Source organism: Ammospiza nelsoni, chromosome 34 (genome assembly GCF_027579445.1).
Source record: "Ammospiza nelsoni isolate bAmmNel1 chromosome 34, bAmmNel1.pri, whole genome shotgun sequence".
NCBI classification, from domain to species: Eukaryota; Metazoa; Chordata; class Aves; order Passeriformes; family Passerellidae; genus Ammospiza; species Ammospiza nelsoni.
The window spans coordinates 973,318-993,184 of NC_080666.1; the positions used below are offsets into that span (position 1 = coordinate 973,318).

Genomic DNA, 19,867 nt, shown 5'->3' on the forward strand with positions numbered 1-19,867 from the left:
GGCGAATAAATCATATGCTGCTTGCCTATCCATACCTATTAATCAGCGCGTGCTGTTGCAGCTCTCCAGGCTCCGGCGGACACGTATTGGCTTAAGTCACCGTTGTGAACCTTAAGGGTGCTTCAAATTCCGGCACCGTCCCGGCTGCAGGGGGACCCAAACCCAACTTCCTCGACCGTGGCGTAATCCCTTTTTCTTTTAATCCGAGAAAAAGGGCAGAGATTCGGTTATGCCCGCATTCTCCACCATTTGTCGACGGAAGGAGACCCAGACATCAATTTGATAATCACAGGCCCAATTTTATTGATCAGTACGGCGGGTTAAATACAGTTAATAATGAGCTTCATACATATTGCAAAAGTTGAGCTCAGGATTGGTCAGTTACATATCAGCACCTACGCCTACTTCTGCATTCCTATGGTTCTACTTTTGATACTTTTAACATATTCTCAGGATATATTCAGGACTAATCTCTACAGAACAGATGAATGGGGATACAAGCATCATAACGTCACCCCAGGACACTGCCTGGCAGCCCTGGCTCTGAGCAACAGCATCTGCATTGGCAACTTTCTGGCTGAGTGCAGAGGCCAGGACAAAGCTGAGTGGTTTCCCTGGTGTCCCCCAGCCCTTGCTGGCCCCAGGGGCTGATGGCATTTGTGCTCCCTCAGGTTCATGTCCCCACACCAACAGCATTGGGGTGCTCCCCCTGCTGTGTGCAATGCAAACAGGGGCTGCTGAGCCAGTGCTGCCGTGTGTGTGCCTGCAAGGATGGGGCACCTGTGTGAGCTGAGGGAGAGGCCAGGGCTGCAGAGGGGGGATGTTGTTGTCAGCTACATCAGGACGCTCTGGGACGCTGCCCTGGACTGTACAGCGCACTGGGGATGGATCAGCCCCCAGCTCTGCTGCTCCTTCCTGTCTGCCCCAGGGCCCTTGCAGAGCCCAGGGCCACCAGGGCAGCTGGGCAGGGCCAGGGCAGCAAGCACTGGCAACACCAAGTGCTGCTGCTGCTGGGCACAGCTGCTGGGCCAGGCCTGATCTGCCCCAGCTCAGCACACAGACATTGCTGCTGCAGCTCCAGAGGAGACAACAGAACGGCATCTCTGCAGAAAACTCTGCTGGGAGATCCTTTAGTTTCTTTAAAGCAACAAAGAGTGCGGTCCCTTATTGAAAAAGTCTGTGGCCACAGGGAAGGTGGAGAGAAACAAAATGAAAAATGGCGCAAATAATTATATTTATTAGTGGACAAGATTTAAAGAGTAAAATAAATAGATAAAGAACCACCAAAATGAAACCATCAAGAAGTATAAAATATGACTTGTATTACATGTGACTTGCAGAAACTGGCCAGCAGTTTAATGCTTCTGAAACACTCCAGTCATCAGTCTCCACACTGCAGCCTTGAGCTCCTGTTCCTCAGGCTGTAGATGAGGGGGTTCAGGGCTGGAGGCACCACCGAGTACAGAATTGACAGGGCCAGATCCAGGGATGGGGAGGAGATGGAGGGGGGCTTAAGATAATAAAATGTACTAGTGCTGAGGAACAGGGAGAGCACGGCCAGGTGAGGGAGGCAGGTGGAAAAGGCTTTGTGCCGTCCCTGCTCAGAGGGGATCCTCAGCACAGTCCTGAAGATCTGCACATAAGAAAAAACAATGAACACAAAACAACACAATGCTAAACAGATGGAAAACACAAGGAGCCCAAATTCTCTGAGATAGGATTTGGAGCAGGAGAGTGTGAGGATCTGGGGGATTTCACAGAAGAACTGGCCCAAGGCATTGCCGTGGCACAGGGGTAGGGAAAATGTATTGGCTGTGTGCAGCAGAGCATTGAGAAAGGCACTGGCCCAGGCAGCTGCTGCCATGTGGGCACAAGCTCTGCTGCCCAGGAGGGTCCTGTAGTGCAGGGGTTTGCAGATGGACACATAGCGGTCGTAGCACGTGATGGTCAGGAGGAAATACTCTGCTGACAGGAAGAAGAAAATCAGAAAGACTTGGGCAGCACATCCTGAGTAGGAGATGGTGCTGGTGTCCCAGAGGGAATTGTGCATGGCTTTGGGGACAGTGGTGCAGATGGAGCCCAGGTCAGCGAGGGCCAGGTTGAGCAGGAAGAAGAACATGGGCGTGTGCAGGTGGTGGCCGCAGGCTACGGCGCTGATGATGAGGCCGTTGGCCAGGAGGGCAGCGAGGGAGATGCCCAGCAAGAGGCAGAAGTGCAGGAGCTGCAGCTGCCGCTTGTCTGCCAATGCCAGCAGGAGGAAGTGGCTGATGGAGCTGCTGTTGGACATTTACTGTGCCTTGGCATGGGGATCTGTAAAAAAGTAATAATGGAATAGTTGGGTTTGGAGAGGACTTTACATATCCCAGCACAGCCTGGGGGCACTTTCCCCCCTCTGCCTGCCCAGGGCTCTGCTGCCTGGAGCTGTCTCTGCCAGCAGCTGCTTCCCTGTGCCCAGGGCTGGGCCCTGCCAGTGCTGCCAGAGCCCAGACCAGCCCTGGGGGCTCAGCTCTGCCCTGCAGACCCCTCCCAGCTCTGGCACTGCCAAGGGGCAGCTCTGGCACTGCCAAGGGGCAGCTCTGGCTCTGCATCCTCTGATGGCACCATCAGAGGAAAGAGACACTGATGCTGCCTTTGAGGGGCCCTACGGTATTTCTGTCACTGCCTGGTTTATTAACATATGAGATAAATATTATTTATCTTTCTCAACCTGAACTGTGAGATTAATATATCTGCAATTTCCCATCCCGGCAACCCAGGGCAGTAGAATATAAAAGCAGGATTTTCCCTTTTCTACAGCCCCTACCATGCTATGCTCCCTGTATAATCCACTTGGAAATGTTCTGCAGGTATATGTCATGCTGGGAGCATACCTGAAAAATGCAGCATCCTCACCACCACAAGGAGAACACTTCCAAGCCTTACCAGCTGTCTCCTCCCACCCAGATCTTGTCCCCCAGTGCTGGAAGCAGCTGCCAGGGCTGGCTGAGAGCTGTCCCTGGCAGGCAGCAGAGTCCCTGCCCCAGCACAGCACCCTGGGCTGCAGGACCCTGATCTGCAGGACAGCCCTGGGAACCCCTGGCTGCTCTGCACAAGAGACAATCAGAGAATGTACTCACAGAGTCTGTAGGCATTGGGATATTCCAGCTGCAGGAGATCACTCCAGGAGCTGCAGCTGCATTGTCCTGCAGCCAGAGGTTCCTGTGCCAAGGGCTGGCATTGATTCTGCCCCAGGCACTTCTCAGCACCTTCCCAGCCCTGACTGATTGAAGCTCTCTGTGCCTCTGTGCTGTGCCCAGGGTGGCTGCAGGCAGTGCCCCAGCCCTGCTGGGCTGCCAGAAGAGCTGCTCATCAAGAGAAATGTGCTTTTGAAGCTCTTCTTGCTTACCAGGAGCTGCCTCTGTGCCAGGAGACCAGCCCAGCTCAGCAGCACAGACACAGCACAAGGACTTTAATGAGCCTCTGGGGCTTTGTGCTCAGGCCCTGAACATCAGTCACTGAGAGGGAGCTGAGGAAACCTCTCCAGAACTCCAAGTCAGAATACAACTCCAAAATTTCTTGGACATTTAATGGGTCCCACTGAGGAACAGGACAGAGAAAGTGTCCCCAGGCCCCAGGCAGAGCAGAGAACTGGAGGCAGTGATGACAGGTGGGGACAAAGAGAAACCAAGTCTTGGTGCCCTGGGGCACAGCAGGCTCTGTGCCACCAAGGGCTATGAGGAGACAACTTGTCCTGAGACCCTGGGGGCTCCTGGCACAGCCCCAGCCAGTCTGGGCACTGTCAGCCCCTTGTCCTGCCATCAGCATCCCCCCCTAGACCACATCCCAGTGGCCTCAAGGATCTGCTGGAAGGAGTCCCTGGGGAGCCTTGCTCAGCAATGGCCCTGGGGGCTCCTTCATGCTCACAGAGTTTTTGAAAGGACTTTGGGTTTGGCTTTTGCCTTGGAGTCTCTGAGAGGTTTGTGCAATCATGGCCTCCAATTTTCTGTGGTAATTACTCCCTGGAGAGGCTTTCTCAGTAACAACACTCACTGGGGCTCATTATTACTGCAGGGTACTTCAGTTATTTTAAGGTACTTGGTGTTTCCCTTTTGATACAGACTCTGTGAGGGGTTTGTGCAATCATGGCCCCAATTATCTGCTTTAATGAGTCCCTTGAGAGCTTTTAACTGAAATTTAGCAGGGCTCATTAATGCTTTGAGATACTCAAGGTTTTTAATGTACTTTATGGATTTAAGAATACTTTTAGGTACTTTTAAGGATTTCCTTGCCCACACTGAGTCTCTGAGAGGTTTTTGTGCCATCCTGACCTCCAGTTCTCTCCTCCAAGGAGTCCATGAGGAGCCTGTGTTGGGTATCTTTCCCCTTTCTGTTTTACAACCAAGATGGAACTGAAAGAATTTTGTAAGACTTTCTGAAAGCATCCAAACAAACATGAGACAATTAACAATACAACAACAGCTAAGAAAATAAATGTCCTGTTTTAAATAGACATCATCCAACCCTTTAGTCCCTTGGACTGGAAGAGTTTATTGAACCAGTCTTTCTTTTCCACTTGAAGCTTCTTGAATCTTTCAAGTACCTGAATGCTCTTGTGGATTGACTCACTGTGGATGGAGAGGTTCATGCAACACATGCCCTCAGAGTCTACACAGCCATGCCCATGCGCCCAGAGTAAAAACTCTATTGCTGTTCTGCAAGGTGGCATGTCTGATGGTCTCTATGTCTGAGAGCAGGCCACTCATTGTGAGGGAGGTAGCATTAGTTTGCTTACTTAACAGGCACCCAGGATGGTCTGATTGTCCTAGAGCTTTAGCTGCAGCCACCCAAAGTATTTCAAATTGGGGGTGCTACCATCTAATACCTGGATTAAAGCTTTCAAAGCCATCTCTTTGATATCATCCAATACTTCTCTGGCGATACCTACTGCTTGATCATCTGGTAGGCTGTGTTGTCATTCTCCAGCTAGATAGTTGATTTTCAATTCTGCCCTTGCTTCATTATTAGCATAGTCATTGCTATTAGCATAATAAACACTTCTACCCCTCTTCCCACCGGGTGTATTCTGTAGGTGACAACAACATAATATATTTTAAATCATAGGTGGTTGAGACATGTGCTGTAAACATGGCCCTCATTAGGTCATTAAAGCAAGGTAAGTCTTTCCTATGGTCTTTAGATACAAAGATCCTTGATTTCCCTGTAAACCAGTAGCTGATACCTGGGATTCTGCCCCCTTTTTTCATAACATAACAGGGCAATGAGGAATTTCGAGGCTATGTGCCAGTCTCCTTCCTTAACTGGAGGCATGGTCCAGGGTGGAGAGGGAATGATTGACAGTGAGGGCAGGACCCGTAGTTGTGTGGTTGGAGTCTGGAGCTTTTTTCAGGGCAGAGGCGAAAGTTGTGGTAGCAGGAAGTGGAGGAGCCAAGATGGAGGGAGGGTGGTCAGGCTCCTGAGCCATATTTTGGCTCGTTCTGTCTTGAGTCTCCAGGGCATAATGCTCCAAGACAGCATGGCCATTGCCATCTTGGACCATCATTAAAGGTTTGAGAAAGGCAGGTTTGAGGGGAGTTCCCGAGTTAGGAGTTACCAACGGATTGAGTTTTCAACACGCTGCTTGCTGGTCAAGTGTGGTGTGGAAGATGGGGAGCACGCAGGGTGCAATGGGGTCCCTTTTGATCAAAAATTATACAGATCAACTCCCACTGAGTCGCAAAACTCAGTGGTATGGATTTCATCAGCAGAGGCATCTGGAAAATTGTTAATGATTCACCTCATGATTGATTTTAATTTGTTCTTTGAATGACACCTAGGACTTGAAACTCACACCCAGTTCTTCCAGGGTAAAATCTGGCTGACTCTGAGTTACAGCTGGGCTAATTCTCACATTGCTGATTTGCAATGGTCCCTTGGGACCATGCAGCCCAACAGAGCCACAATGATGTCCTTGGTTCCACGAGGCTCCACAGTGTCACAATGTCCCTTGAATCCATGGTGCTCTGCAGTGTCACAATGGCCCCTTCATTTCACAAGGCTCCCAAATGTCACATTGGTCTCCATAGGAAGAAAGACACGGAGCCCCCATGTTTCAGAAGCTGATGCATGGCAACCACCAGAGGCCAAGGCAAGCCTGACCTGTCTGTCCTGGCGTGTTTGCTTGGACCAACCCTTGGATATTTGAAATTATGGATGTGGAATCCTAATTTCAGACATTTGTGCCTGGAGAAGACGGATGTTATTCTTCCATAAAAAGAAAAGCACAGAGCCCTTTCCAGTGTTTGCAAAACAGGTAAGTGCTGGCACTCAGGAATCAAAGACCAGCCAGACCTCTCTGTCCTGGCAACTTTTGTCTGGCAGTATTCCTTGGATACACAGAAATTTGGAGGTGGAATCCAAGTTTTGGCCATGGATACCTGGAAAAGATGGACAGTTCTTTTCTATACAAAGGAAAGCCCAGAGCCCCAGTGTTTCAGGGGCAGATGGGAGTGGCCTTCCACATTCCAAGGTCAGCCAGACCTGTCAGGTGAACCCTGGGAGTCCAAGGCAGCCACACCTATTTCATGCTCCCTTGGTTCCACAGGGCCCTGCAGTGTCACAATGTTTCTCTTGCTTCCATGATGCCCTCTGGTGTCATAATGGCCCCTTGGTTACACAAGTCCTTAAGGATCTAAATGGTCTCCATGGTTCCAAAAGCCCAGGCTATCATAATTATCTATTGGTTCCATGAAGCTCCTCTTTGTCACCATGGCCCCTTGGTTCCATGGGCTGCAGTGGTACCACAATGATCCCCTTGGCTCCACAAGTTCCCATCGTGTCACAATGGCCCCTTCCCTCCATGAGGCCCTGCAGCATCACAATGGCCTCCATGATTCCATGGGGCCTTGCAATGCCACAATTTTCTCCACAGATCCACGGTGCCCTGCCGGATCACAATGACCCTTTGGCTCCATGAGGGTCTGAAATGCTACAATTGTCTCTTGGTTCCACAAAGCCCTATGGCTTCACATTGGCCCCTTGGGACCATGCAGCCCAACAGAACCACAGTGATGTCCTTGGTTCCATGAGGCTCCACAGTGTCTCAATGGTCCCTTGGATCCATAGTACTCTGCAGTGTCACAATGTTCCCTGCATTTCAGAAGACCCCAAAGTGTCACAATGGCCCCCATAGTTCCTCAAGACTCCACAGTGTCATAATGGCCCCTTGGATCCATGGTACTCACAGTGTCACAATGATTCCCTTGGTTCCACAAGTTCCTACAGTGTAACAATGCCCTTTGGCTCCACAACCCCCCACATTGTCACAATGGTCTCCATAGAAAGGAAACAACTGAGCACCGGGGCAGATGAGAGGCAGTCACCAGAGGCCGAGTCTCGCCACACTTGACTGTATTGGCCGATTTTGTTTGGGAGAAACCCTTGCATATAGGGAATTTTAGAGGTGGAATCCTAATTTCAGGCATAGAAGCCTAGACAAGAAAGAGAGCTCTTCTCCATAGGAAGGAAAGCACAGAGCCCCAGGGCTTCACAGTCAGATGAGAAGTGGCCCTTGACATGTCAAATTCAGTGGGACCTGTCAAACAGCCCCCAGGAGGTCAAAGCAGGCAGACCTGTTCCATGGTTCCTTGATTTCATGGGTCTCCACACTGTCACAGTATTCTCCTTGATTCCATGAAGTCTTGCAGGGTCACAATGGCTTCTTGGTTTCATGAGCCTCAACAGAGTCACAAGGGTCCATTGGCTCCATGCGGCCCCGCTGTGTCACAATGGTTCCTTGCTTCTATGGGCCCCAGTGTTTGATTTTTGACCCTTGCATCCATACTGCCCCTGAGTTGCACAATGGTCTCCTTGATTCCATGAGGCACCATGAGGTCACAACTGACCCTTGATTCCATGAGATTCATTGTGGTTGCTGTCAGAGGCTGGATGAGATTGATGTCCCGAGACACCTTGGGATGCTCAGAATGCCCATGTGGGGCCAGGGCCGGGTCAGGCCTTGGTTTGTGGTGGGACAGAACCCCACCCCCAGCCCTGGCCTGGCAGAGCTGTCAGTCACACAGTACGGGCAGTGCTAACATAGTTCCAATTGACTGAGCTGTCAATCAATCACACACCAGCCGCTGGTGCCTACCATGGCTCTGATTGGACACGCAACTGGCAGTCTCACCCCAGGGGCGGGCCCATGAAGGAGCAGGGGGTTAAAAGCTGCGGCTTGAGGGCAGTCCAGGGTCTGGATCCTGCCTTCTCCTGTGGTTCCTCTCTTCGCGATGCTGGAACCCCAGCAGTTGGTACATATGTGCGTGTTGTTCTATGGATCTTCTGTCTTTCTGTTGTTCTCTCTTTCTCCTCCTTCTAATCCTACTTACCTAGAACATTTTTGGGCAACTTCACATATTAAGGGTTAAAGGATTTTAGGTTAAATGTGTGGGAATCCAAGGCACAGGGAATATTTCTCTGTCTGCTCTGAGGGGTCCTGACCCCCAGAGAAACACTGCCTTTCGACTTCCCCCATGGAGAGGATTTCCAAGACTTTGAGATAGATTAGAATTTACCAAAGTGTGAAATAGGTAATAGAGTGTGGGATCTCAGCACCTCAGGATGGAGGTGCAGAGAGGCCGAGACCACCCTTGGGGGGCTCGGGAATCCTGGAATGTTGCCAGAAGTGTCTGGTGGCAGGGCTTTGATCCTACACAGGAGACGAGACCTGTATGAGGACTGGGAGGAATTCACTGGGTGTATGGTGAAGGGATAAGTTAGTTAAAGTGTAAAACACAGGGTTTAGGATTTTGGTACAGGGGGGTCTAAAGAAGTAAGATGGAGGAATTGGGGCGTGTCCTGTCCTTCTTCTTCTTCTTCTTGGCCTCCATCTTCTGTGGTGGTGGTGGCACTTTGGGATTGGTTATTACTAAAAGTGCACCGGTTAATAAGGGTAGAAGGTATTGGGGAGAAATGATAAATATTGTACACGTAACTTAGGGTATAAAGATAAGTGACCGCTCCGGGGGCTCGCAGTGTGCCCATGGCTGACTTGCTGTGCAGACCTCTGTCGGGCTGAAAGAAAATCTTTTAGATAAACAATTAATAAACACCAAGACCGAGACAAGATCAGAAGTCTCTCCTCGTCCTTTGAAGTGCCGGGCTCTTCAAGGCCATCTCTGGGCCTTTCCAGGCCACCTAAACAGCACAGAAAACCTTACAAGCCTAAACAGCCAAAAACCTTACAAGTGGCATCCCTGAGATATCTCCGGTCGTAAATCAGCTGGGAAAAAAATGAAATCTACAATAGAGAGTACTATAGTATGTTCCTTGGGTGAGAAATTTAGGTTTTTGGGGTTGTTAGTATGGTGTAGATAGGAAGCAAGATGGAGGAATTGGGGTGTAGTCCCTGTCTTCTTCATCTGCTCTATTTTCTGCACTGTTGGTAGCACAGGGTGATTGGTCATGGAAAGCACAGTGCAGAGGATATGTGGACAGTCAAGGGATGAGTTATTGGTAGATAAGTAGAAATAATGCACCTTTCAAGTGTTTATTGGATGAGACAATGTTAAAAGAGCTTGAAACTGTACGTTTTGGGGCCATTTTACAGTGCTTTTCCAGTGCACTGAGCCTGGCGTGGACAGCAATGCAAAACTTTAGATGAGATAATAATAAACAAGAAGCTGAAGACTGAAAAAGTCCCATGCATCTCTTTTTACCTGGCATAGAACTGCTACAGGAGGGATTCTCCCATCCAGGGACCCCCAAGAAAGGCCCAACATAAAACGAACATCAATAAATGGTGTTATCTGAGTGGATTTTTGCGGAAACACTTGGCTGACAATGTTTGGAATAAGTTGGCTTTTTTCCATAAAATTGTTTACTGAAGGGTGTTGTCTTAATTGGCCAATCATGTGAAATGTGTTGATTAAAGGACCAGTGAGGTCCACCTGTAGCAAACCAAGGTATAAAAGAAGAGGATTGAAAAAACATGTGGCTTTTAGCCTTAGCCTTCTGATCTGAGTCTGTGTCATCTCTGATTCAATGGTGATGTTTGGGCATCTATGGGGGCTATTGGGAATCCTTTCTGCACGTTGTGACCCAACAGGAGTTTCCCTAATAAATTTTGCCTGAAGGTCTCACTGTGCCCATGACAGGAACGTCTGTGAGTGTCTGGGACATCCTGGCCCTTTGGCAGCCAGGGGACTCCTGGGATGTCACCGTGGAGCCCCTGTGAGTGCCTGGGACAGATCGGTGCCTTTGCAGCCCAAGGTCCCCTGGGATGTCACCATGGAATGGCTGTCACTGCCTCTGACCACACGGCCCTTTACAGTCCCCAGAAATGCCTGGCAGGTGTCCATGGAGCCCCTGTCTCTGCCTGGGACATTCCAGCTCTGGAACAGCCCGGAGACTCTTGGAAAGTCCCCAGGGAACCCCTCTGAAGGCCTCTGACAAATCTGACCTTTAGCGGGCAACCATCACCAGGACCCTGTTGCTATGGTCAGTTTCCATGGCAATCATCACCAGGACCCTGTTGCTATGGTCAGTTTCCATGGCAACCATCACCAGCCCCCTCTTGCTATGGTCAGTCCCTTGGCAGCTCCATGGAGACCCCATGCCAGGGGTGGTTGCCATGGACACCAGCTCAGGCCTGCAGCCAGAGCCCGTTGCCATGGCAACCATTGGCAGCCCCATCCCCAGGCTCATGGGATCCCAGAACCACAGAATTGGGTGAGCTGGCAGGGACCCATCAGGATCCTCCAATCCAACTGCTGGCCCTGCACAGGACACCCCAACAATGCCAGCCTGGGCCTGGCAGCGCTGTCCAAACGCTGCTGCAGCTCAGAGAGCCCTGGAGCTGGGACCCTTCCCTGGGGAGCCTGGGCAGGGCCCCAGCAGCCTCTGGGCAGAAACCTTTTCCTGACATCCAACCTGAGCCTGCCCCGACTCAGCTGCAGCCGTTCCCTCCACTCCTGTCCTTGCACCAGAGGGAAGAGGTTCCCACAGCCCCAGCCAGGGACCCGCTCCCAAGGCTGTTGCCATGGCCACCAGGGCTGAGACCAGCTGGGATGCTCGGTTTCCACAGGCCGGGGTTCAGGAATGGGATTCCCCAATTTCCTGCTCCTGCTAAAACTGCTCTGCCCTCACTGCCCTCCCACCTCTCATGGAAAGCACAAAAGGCAAAGATCCTGGGCTGGGATAAGAACAATTCATTGGGAACAGCAACGAGATAAGAAACATACAGAACAGAAACAATACTGATAAGAGAAGGGATAAATAAAACTTTACAGGGAAAACTAAAACACAACTTACTGGGTCTCTCTGGCCACAATTTCCCCCTGCCTGGAAAGGGCACTCCTCTCCTCAGGGAAAGAGACATACAGAGTCCCCTTCCTGCCCCTGGCAATAACCTGAGGTTGGAGTGAATGTAATGACAGGGCCATGGCCAGACCCTCATGTTCTTCAATCCCACATCATGTCAAGGGCAGGGGCAGGACGACAGGCAGGTGTCTTCCCAGCATGGATCACAGGGAAAATGGATCACAAGGGCTCTTCTCAATGTGGGTTCTCCCATGGGTGATGAAGATAGAGCAGTGCATGAAGCTGTTCCTGCAGCTGGGGCATTTGCAGGGCCTCCCTTACTGGTGGCTCTGTTGGTGTCTTGTCAAGTGAGAGCTCTGGGTGAAGCTCTTCCCACACTGGGGACACTCGTAGGGCCTCTCCCCATGGTGGATACACCGGTGCCTGATGAGGGTGAAGTTGTGCTTGAAGCCCTTCCCACAGTCTGGACAGCAAAATGGCCTCTCATCTGTGTGAATCCGCTCATGCAGGAGGAGATGGGAGCTGATGTGAAACCTCTTCCCACATGTGGCGCACTGGTAGGGCCCCTCCCCTGTGTGGATGCGCTGGTGCCTGATGAGGTGGGAGCTGTGGTTGAAGCCCTTCCCACAGTCAGGACAGCAGAAGGGCCTCTCCTCCGAGAGAATCTGTGGGTGCTGGAGGAGCCTGGAGCTGGTGTGAAACCTCTTCTGACACTGGGGACACCCACAGGGCCTCTCCCCAGTGTGGATGCCTTGGTGGGTCATGAGGGTGGATTTGTAGCTGAAGCCCTTCCCACATTCCCCACATTCGTAGGCCCAATCCCTGGTGTGGATCATGTGGTGGCTGACCAGGTGCTTGCTCTGTTTGAAGCTCTTCCCACACTGCAAGCACTTGTGGGGCTTCTCCCCATCACGAAGCTGCTCATGAACCACCATCTCTGAGCTCTGCCTAAAGCTCTGTCCCCCTTCCTGGCTCTGGGTGGTTCTTTCTTCCTCAGAGAATCCTGGGCTGGCTTTGGAGCCCCTCGTCCTGTGGGATCTCTGTGGCATTTCCTCCATGTTGGATTCCTCTGCACTAGAGTAGCTCAAAATGGCCTCTTTCACAAGGTTCTGATGTGGAGATTTTTCCTCCCTGGTCTCCATCCTCAGCTCCTTATCTGGGGAAGGAAGGAGAAAGAGAGGATGGGATTTGCCTCCGTGCCAGAGGGAAGGGGATCCCCCCAGTGCATCACTGGAAGGATGGCATTGGCACCAGGGTTGTCCTGCAGCCGGGGGCTGTGCTGGGCTGGAAGCTGGAGCAGGAGAGAGGGGGAAAGGAGCACTGACTTCCTCCTCACCTGCCTGGGTGTCCCAGGGCATCTTCCTCTTCCTCGCAGCTTTCTCCTCCATCAGGTGAAGGTTTGGGATTGAGAAATTTTGTTTTGGGAGGAAAACAAGGGATGAGCACATTGAGTTTTGTACTGGTTTGACAGCAAACATGAGGGAAAGTCTAAATCAGAATTAAAATTTAATAAGAAAATTAGGACCAAGGCAATGAGACAGAAACACTGCCTTAAACTAACAGAGTCAGGATATAACCTGACACCCTGTTGGTCAGGGTGGTGGTAGCAGTCCCATTAAATGGTGGCTGCAGTCTGTTGCAGTGATGAACGTGATTCTGTCAAAGCAGTGGTCTTGCAGAAGGGTCTGGTCTTCCTCTGAAGGTCCAGTGGTGGTTATGGAGCTCTTGTCCTCTGGGAATCCAGTAGGCAAGCTGCTCCTGGTCTTTCATACCTCAGCTTATATCCAGGTAGGAATGCTTGGTTCCTCCCCCTGGGTGGAGCATCCCACAATGGGATGATGGAATTTTATCAGTCCTGCAGTAAAACTCAATGGCCCATTCACAGAAGAGATCTCCCTTGGAGGGCGTTATCAGGGCTGAGTCATGGAAGAGATAAAGAACACTGCCCCACCTGTTCATAACAGTTGATGAAGATGGGGATTGAAAACATGCATTTGGTTACATCTTACATTGCACCCTGAAACAGTGGCGTAATCCCTGCTCAGGGGGTGAACACCACCCCCCTTACCCAAACTGGCTCAGGTGTAAAACCCCCACCATGGGATGGCAACACACACATAGGGGACAAAGTCACACTTGCCCTTCTCCAGGGGTGGTCTCTGTCCCTGTCACTCCCTCTCTCTCCCCCCCTTTTATCTTTTTTCAATCTCTCTCTCTACCTCACATTTACTGTTTAATAAAATCTACTTTGGATTTGGTCTTGTTAGCACCTTAATTGGGGCAGAGGCATCTCTCTACCAGTTTTCTTAACCATATTGCAACAATATTTTGGCACAGTGAGTTCAGGCACTGTTCTTTGACCCCAAGTGCCTTTGAGTACAGCATGGTTCCCTCCACTGAGGAGGTTGTGTGGTTCTTTCTGAAAGAACTCTGGGAAACATGGACACAGCTTCCTTTGAGCGACTCATGGGAGAACTGATGAGGAAAATGGCCATTGTGGGTGGCCAGGGTAAAGTAAATATTTTGTTGTCCTTCCGGAACAGTTTGTTAAAATCACTGGAGGAAAGGGAGCAAATGTTACCAGAGAGACTGACAAGGTTCATTCACACTGCGGTGAGGAACACAAGGCTGCTGAAAGTCCTATAAGATGCCCAGCCCAAGTTGCTAAATTTCCAAATAACTCCGGCCAGGGGTCTCTGGGAGGATTTTTTTGGAGAGTGTTCAGAGCTGGCAGATCTCTTGAGCCCCAGATATCTCCAGGCTCCCTAAGAGGAGCTTTTTCAGGGGCAGAGGACCTGTGATCACCCCTCGGGAAGGTCCTGGGGGTTCCAAATAGGGATGGCCCGTTACCGAAGGGGCGGGACATTGATTCTGGGGATCCCCGTGAGAGCCGGGGCTGTGGAACGGGGGACCCTCGGGGTGGGGAGAGGGGAAGGGGCGATACTGGAGCTGGGGGACCCCCGACAGCCCGGAGATGAGGCGGAGACAGGACCCCCTGACCCTGACAGGGGCGTGTCCTGGGGTGGCTTCATGATGCTCATACTCCATCGGTCTATTTAGCACAGAAATGAGTTCTGCACCTTTAAGGCTGGTTCTGAGAGTGAAGGGGAGGAGGAAGAAGCTGCAGTTTGTTTTCAGAAACTGCACTCACTCCTCTACATTCCATCTGCTGGATGGAGAGACAGCAGGACAGAGCTCTCCTTTGCTTTTAGTTAGTTTTTAGGTCTCTGAGGCAGAGAAGTTCCCTGGACTGTGGGTTTTCTTTTTCTTTTGGAGCTGTTTAAATCTGCTCTGGACTGAACACCCAGACAGCACCGACAGCATGCACCTTTGGCCCACCTGGCCGGGCCTGGGCCGTGGCATTTCCAGTGCTGGAGGGGCTGATAACAGACTGATAAGAGACTGATAAGAGACTGATAAGAGGCTGAGTGAGCTGAGCTACAGACCAAGGAGACTTTATGAATTTCTCATCTCTTTTGGAGTAGCAGGAGGTAGTATTGCTTAATATTGTTCAATTTTTTTGCTGGTGAATGCTTTGCCTGTTAAATAAAGGGGTTTTTTAACTATTCTCTGAGGAAATATTTTCCCAAACTGGCCAAGGGTTGGGCTGCTGAATCTGCATTCTAGAGGAAACTCCTTTTGGAGGTTTTCAACCAAATTTGCCCTAAACCAGGACAGGGTGGTGGAAAGAAGGGGAAACCCCAAGTGGCTGGATTGAGGGGAGGCTGGAGAGGGGGACCCTGGGACTCCAAAAACTCCCAAAATCCAAAAGCAGGACCCTGGAAAGGGGGGATCCCCAGCAGCCCTGAGATGGGGGACCACCAGAACCTGAGAGGGATGAAACTGGACATGGGACACTCCTGGTAGACTTTTTTTATTCATTCTTGATTTTGGGACATCAGGTGACTTCTAGAGATGGACTTGGGCAAGAGGAATCCCAGACTGAAGGCATTCACACCTTGTTTTTCCCAAACCAGGTTTTTCCCCAGACTATCTCATAGAGACATCCCCCCTGTCTCACTCTGGGTGAGCTCAGTCCCAAACTTGACCCAGATCCTGGTCTCAATCTCATTCCACATTTAGACATCCTCACAGTTCTGTATTTTATCTCATCCCAGTCTCAGACCAGTCCCAATCCCAGCCTTAAAGCCAATCCCACTTTTAGCCTTAACCCCAATCCCAGCTCTAATCCAAATCTCAGCTCCAACTCCAACCCAAGCCCCAGTTGCAGCCCCTTCCTAAATCCTCAGCCCCAAACCAAATCCCAGGTTCAGCCCTTCTGGGGGTTTGGGGGTGTCTCTGTCCCTCTGACCCCGATGATGTTTGGGTGGGGTCACAGCAGGGCTGAGAGGGACAGAGACCCCCCAGCCTCCCCAGGGGTGAGAAGGTCGGAGAGCCCCCCCAGCCCTGAGCACCCTCAGCTGTGAGAGGGACACAGAGCCCCTGGCCCCCAGCCCTGCACAGGCATTCCCTGAGGCCAGAGGGATGGAGACCCCCCCAAGCATCCCTCAGGACACGGGGACAGAGACCCCCAAGCATCGCCTGGGCTGAGAGGGACAGAGACTGCCCCGAGCACCCCCTGGCACAGGAGTGAGAGGGAGGGAGACCCCCCAGGAATTCCCTGGGGTGAGAATGATGGAGACCCCCAGGGGAATGGCCTGGGGAGAGAGGGACAGGGACACCCCCTGGGGAATGGCCTGGGGTGACAGGGACAGGGACCCTCCCCAGCCCCTCCCAAGCATCCCCCAGGGTGAGAGGCACAGAGCATCCTCTGGGCACCGGACAAAATAAACTTTGCAGAAATCAAACTTAACTCTGCATAAAATATTTCGATGAATATTTGCTTTTTCCACAAGTCATGTGATGAAAACGCAAACAAATCCCAAAATTTTATAAACTGACAATAGAAGCTATTTCATGGTGTTGGAAAAGAAATGAAATTTAGCAAAATGTTTAATTATAGTGAGTTGTGTGTGAATTGGTTTGTTAAAAGCAGTTTTGTAGCCGTTGAAAGTGTGTGTTGGGTTTTGTGTGCAACCTAGCAGGTAGTCTTAGGGATTTAATAAATATTTAAACTAGTGTAGGAAAGTAAGAATGCTAACCTGTCTGGAGGCAGCATACAATGCTCTTAGAATAAGATAAGCAGAAGATTTATGATTTTGTTTGTGAACTAAGGAATGTATTACAAGGGGTCTGTGGCTAGGCAAGGGGAACTGTTTCTTGGAGACCTTGTTATGAATTGCATGTATAAAAAGGGAAGCACCTATACGTGAAATTGGGGGCTCGGACTTGGGACGCTAGTCCACCGGCTCCCCGGGCCCTTAATAAAGCACCGCACAAAACTTGAAACTTATCCGAGTTTTGTGTCATTTATCAATCGGGCAACAGCTTTCTGGCGACCACGGCAGGACTCCGAGGGTTGCCGGGGCGGTTCGCGTCTCGATCCACTCCAAGCCGGCACCGAGCACTTCTCGGGGAGACATCGGTCGTGCCCGACCCCCGCGCCTGTCGGACAAACTGCATTAAGGTAAGCCCGAAGGTGCTTTATATTGGAAAAAGGTGATAATTGGATTTGGATTTGGTGGTTGATGAAAAGCCTAGGCTCTGGCCATAAGACATTTAAGTACGCAGGACCGGAACTAGCCTCCTGTTTTTTTTTTTAGGAAAGGACGGCGAGAATGTATATTGGTTTAAGGTATATTGGTTTATTGGGACTAAAGGTGGAATTAACGGCTGTAATATGATGTCTTTTAAAACTTTTAAAACCTTAGTGCAAGCCAATGGTAAAATACCTGGAAATACGCCATTAAGTTGTATATTGAAACGATGGAAAAGTGAGAGGTATTATCAAGAATTGGATAAAAGTAAAATGATAGATTATTGTAATCATTGATGGCCTGAAATGAGATTGGGGAAGCGGGATGGCCGGTGAATGGTACACTGGAATTGGGGATAATGGAATCTTTGATGTAATTTTTAAGGGGAAATGAGAAATGGGATGAAATACCATATTTAGATTTGTTTTTTGTTTTATACCGGAAAGAGGAATGGCAAAAGGAGTGCGGTATTTTGGTTTTAGAAGTGAATGATGAGAGGGAGTGTGTGGGATGTAAAGAAAGAAAGGAGCGTAATTTGTATCCTTCAATCGAGGAAGATTTGTCCTATTGTATAGCACCCTCGAGGGTTCCGGTTGCTCCTAATGTGCCCCCTGCTCCCCCTGCGGATATAGCTATAAAAATGGGAGCTAGTGAGAGTGATAGTGATGGTGATGATGGTGAAAAGAATGAGAGTGTTAAAAGAACTCCGTTAGCAGGGCGGACTCGCCAGGGAAGGAAGGGGAAGAAGGGGCCACAGTTAATTGCGCCGTTAAGGGAAGCTGTGGGACCACAGGGAGAAAGGATACTTATAAAGGTGCCTTTCTCCCCCGGGGATTTGGTAATATGGAAGCAATCAGCAGGGAGTTATCGGGAGGATCCTGAAAGGGTGGCAAGGGTGGTTAAAATGGTAATAAAGACTCAGAATCCAGACTGGAATGATTTACAGGTATTATTAGATACTATAATGGATTCCACGGAAAAGGAAATGGTTATTAGAGCCACTAGAGAAAAGGCTCGTGAGGAGATTCGGTTGCGACAACTAAATGAAACAGTTGACGAATTAGTACCTAGTGAGGAACCCAGGTGGGATCCAAACTCTACAGGAGGAATAAGGGCTGTAAAACGATATCAGGAATTGTTGGTGGAAGGAATTAGGACAGGAATACCTAAGACTATGAATTGGTCTAAGTTGTATTCGGTCAAGCAGGACAAGAATGAGTCTCCGTCTGCCTTTTTGGAACGATTAAAAGACATGGCTCGGAAGTTTACTAATTTAGATGTAGAGGATCAATCAGGAAAACTCCAATTGGCATTGTTGTTTATGGGGCAATCGCAAGAGGATATTAGGAAAAAGTTACAAAAGCTGGAAGGGGAGGATACTCGAAGTTTGGATAAAATGTTGGAGGTAGCGTGGAAGGTATACAACAACAGGGAAAAAGAAACTGCAAAAAGACAACAAGCTAGTATTCTGGCTGTAATGCAACAGACAGAGGCAGGAGGAAGACCCATCAGGGGTCAAGGTCGGGGAGCAGCTAATTGTCGACAGAGGGGGATGGCAAGAGGTCGGGGAGGATTTGGGTTTGCACCTAACGTGGGTAGGTTGGATCCAAACCAGTGTGCGTTTTGCCGACAATTGGGACACTGGAAAAATGAATGCCTGGTTAGAGGAGGTATGGGGTTGGGAAACATAGGATAAAGGACAGGTCCAATGGGGAATGCTCCTGTGGGAGGATTCACGGGAGGACCAGCAGAGGTGACTCAAGCACTAGTTTTGGGAAACTATCAGAATCAAAGCTGACTAGACCAGGATTTGGGGGTAGTTTTAGAGATAGATGGAAAGGATCAAGAATTTATGGTAGATACTGGAGCCACATATTCTGTACTCAATAGACGATTGGGACCTTTGAGTGACACAACGGTACAGGTGGTGGGGGCAACAGGGAAGCTAGAGGAACAACCATTTTTACAACCTTTAAATCTTAGGTTTGGGGGGAAGGAATTAGATCACCAATTTTTGTATATGCCAAACTGCCCCACACCCCTTCTTGGCAGAGACCTGTTGTCCCGACTTAATGTGAAAATAATATTTGAGGGGGGAAGGGTGAAATTGGAAATACCTGAGGAACAAATAGCAGGCATTTTTGTGATCAAGGAAGTGGATGCCTCTCCTATTCCAGAAGAAATTGAGCAGGCTGTAGTACCCTGGGTATGGGAGTCAGGGGTCCCCGGAAAATCTAAAGCTGCACAGCCAGTAAAGGTGGAACTAAAGGAAGGGGCCCGACCAGTGAGGATAAAGCAATACCCCTTGAAGCTTGAGGCAAGGAGGGGAGTAGCCCCGTTAATTAAACAATTTTTGGCTCAAGGAATATTACAGGAATGTGAATCGGAGTATAATACTCCAATTTTTCCAGTAAAGAAACCTAATGGTAAGTACCGTTTGGTACAGGACTTAAGGGCTATTAATGAAATAGTGAAAGACATACATCCAGTTGTTGCTAATCCTTATACTTTGTTAACATCTGTATCAGAGGAGTTTAAATGGTTCTCAGTGATTGACCTTAAAGATGCCTTCTTCTGCATCCCACTGGCAATAGAGAGTAGGAAATATTTTGCCTTCGAGTGGGAGAGTCCTGATTTTGGGAGAAAGAAGCAGCTTATGTGGACAAGACTCCCACAGGGATTTAAATGCTCCCCTACTATTTTTGGAAACCAACTGGCCAAGAAACTGGAGGAATGGAAGATAACCCAGGTAACAATATCCCCATCCTTGTATGTAGTCCTGCAGTACGTAGAAGACATCTTTCTGGCTACTAAGGAAAGGGAAATGTGCGTGGAATTAACAATTAAATTACTCAACATGCTTGGCCAAGCAGGGTATCGGGTTTCTAAGGAAAAAGCTCAATTGGTCAAAAATAGCGTTATTTACCTCGGTTGTGAGATCACACAAGGGCAGAGACGTTTGGGAGTAAACCGAA

General features: G+C 49.8%; 1 protein-coding gene across 1 annotated transcript; it reads right to left on the minus strand.

Annotated features, from left to right (window-relative positions):
- Positions 1-1,414: 1,414 nt before the first annotated feature.
- LOC132085977 (olfactory receptor 14J1-like) lies at positions 1,415-2,287 on the minus strand (the record flags this gene model as incomplete). Its single annotated transcript, XM_059491438.1, has 1 exon — positions 1,415-2,287. A coding segment is annotated over exon 1 (873 nt), but the record flags the coding sequence as incomplete, so codon positions are not given.
- Positions 2,288-19,867: the final 17,580 nt, after the last annotated feature.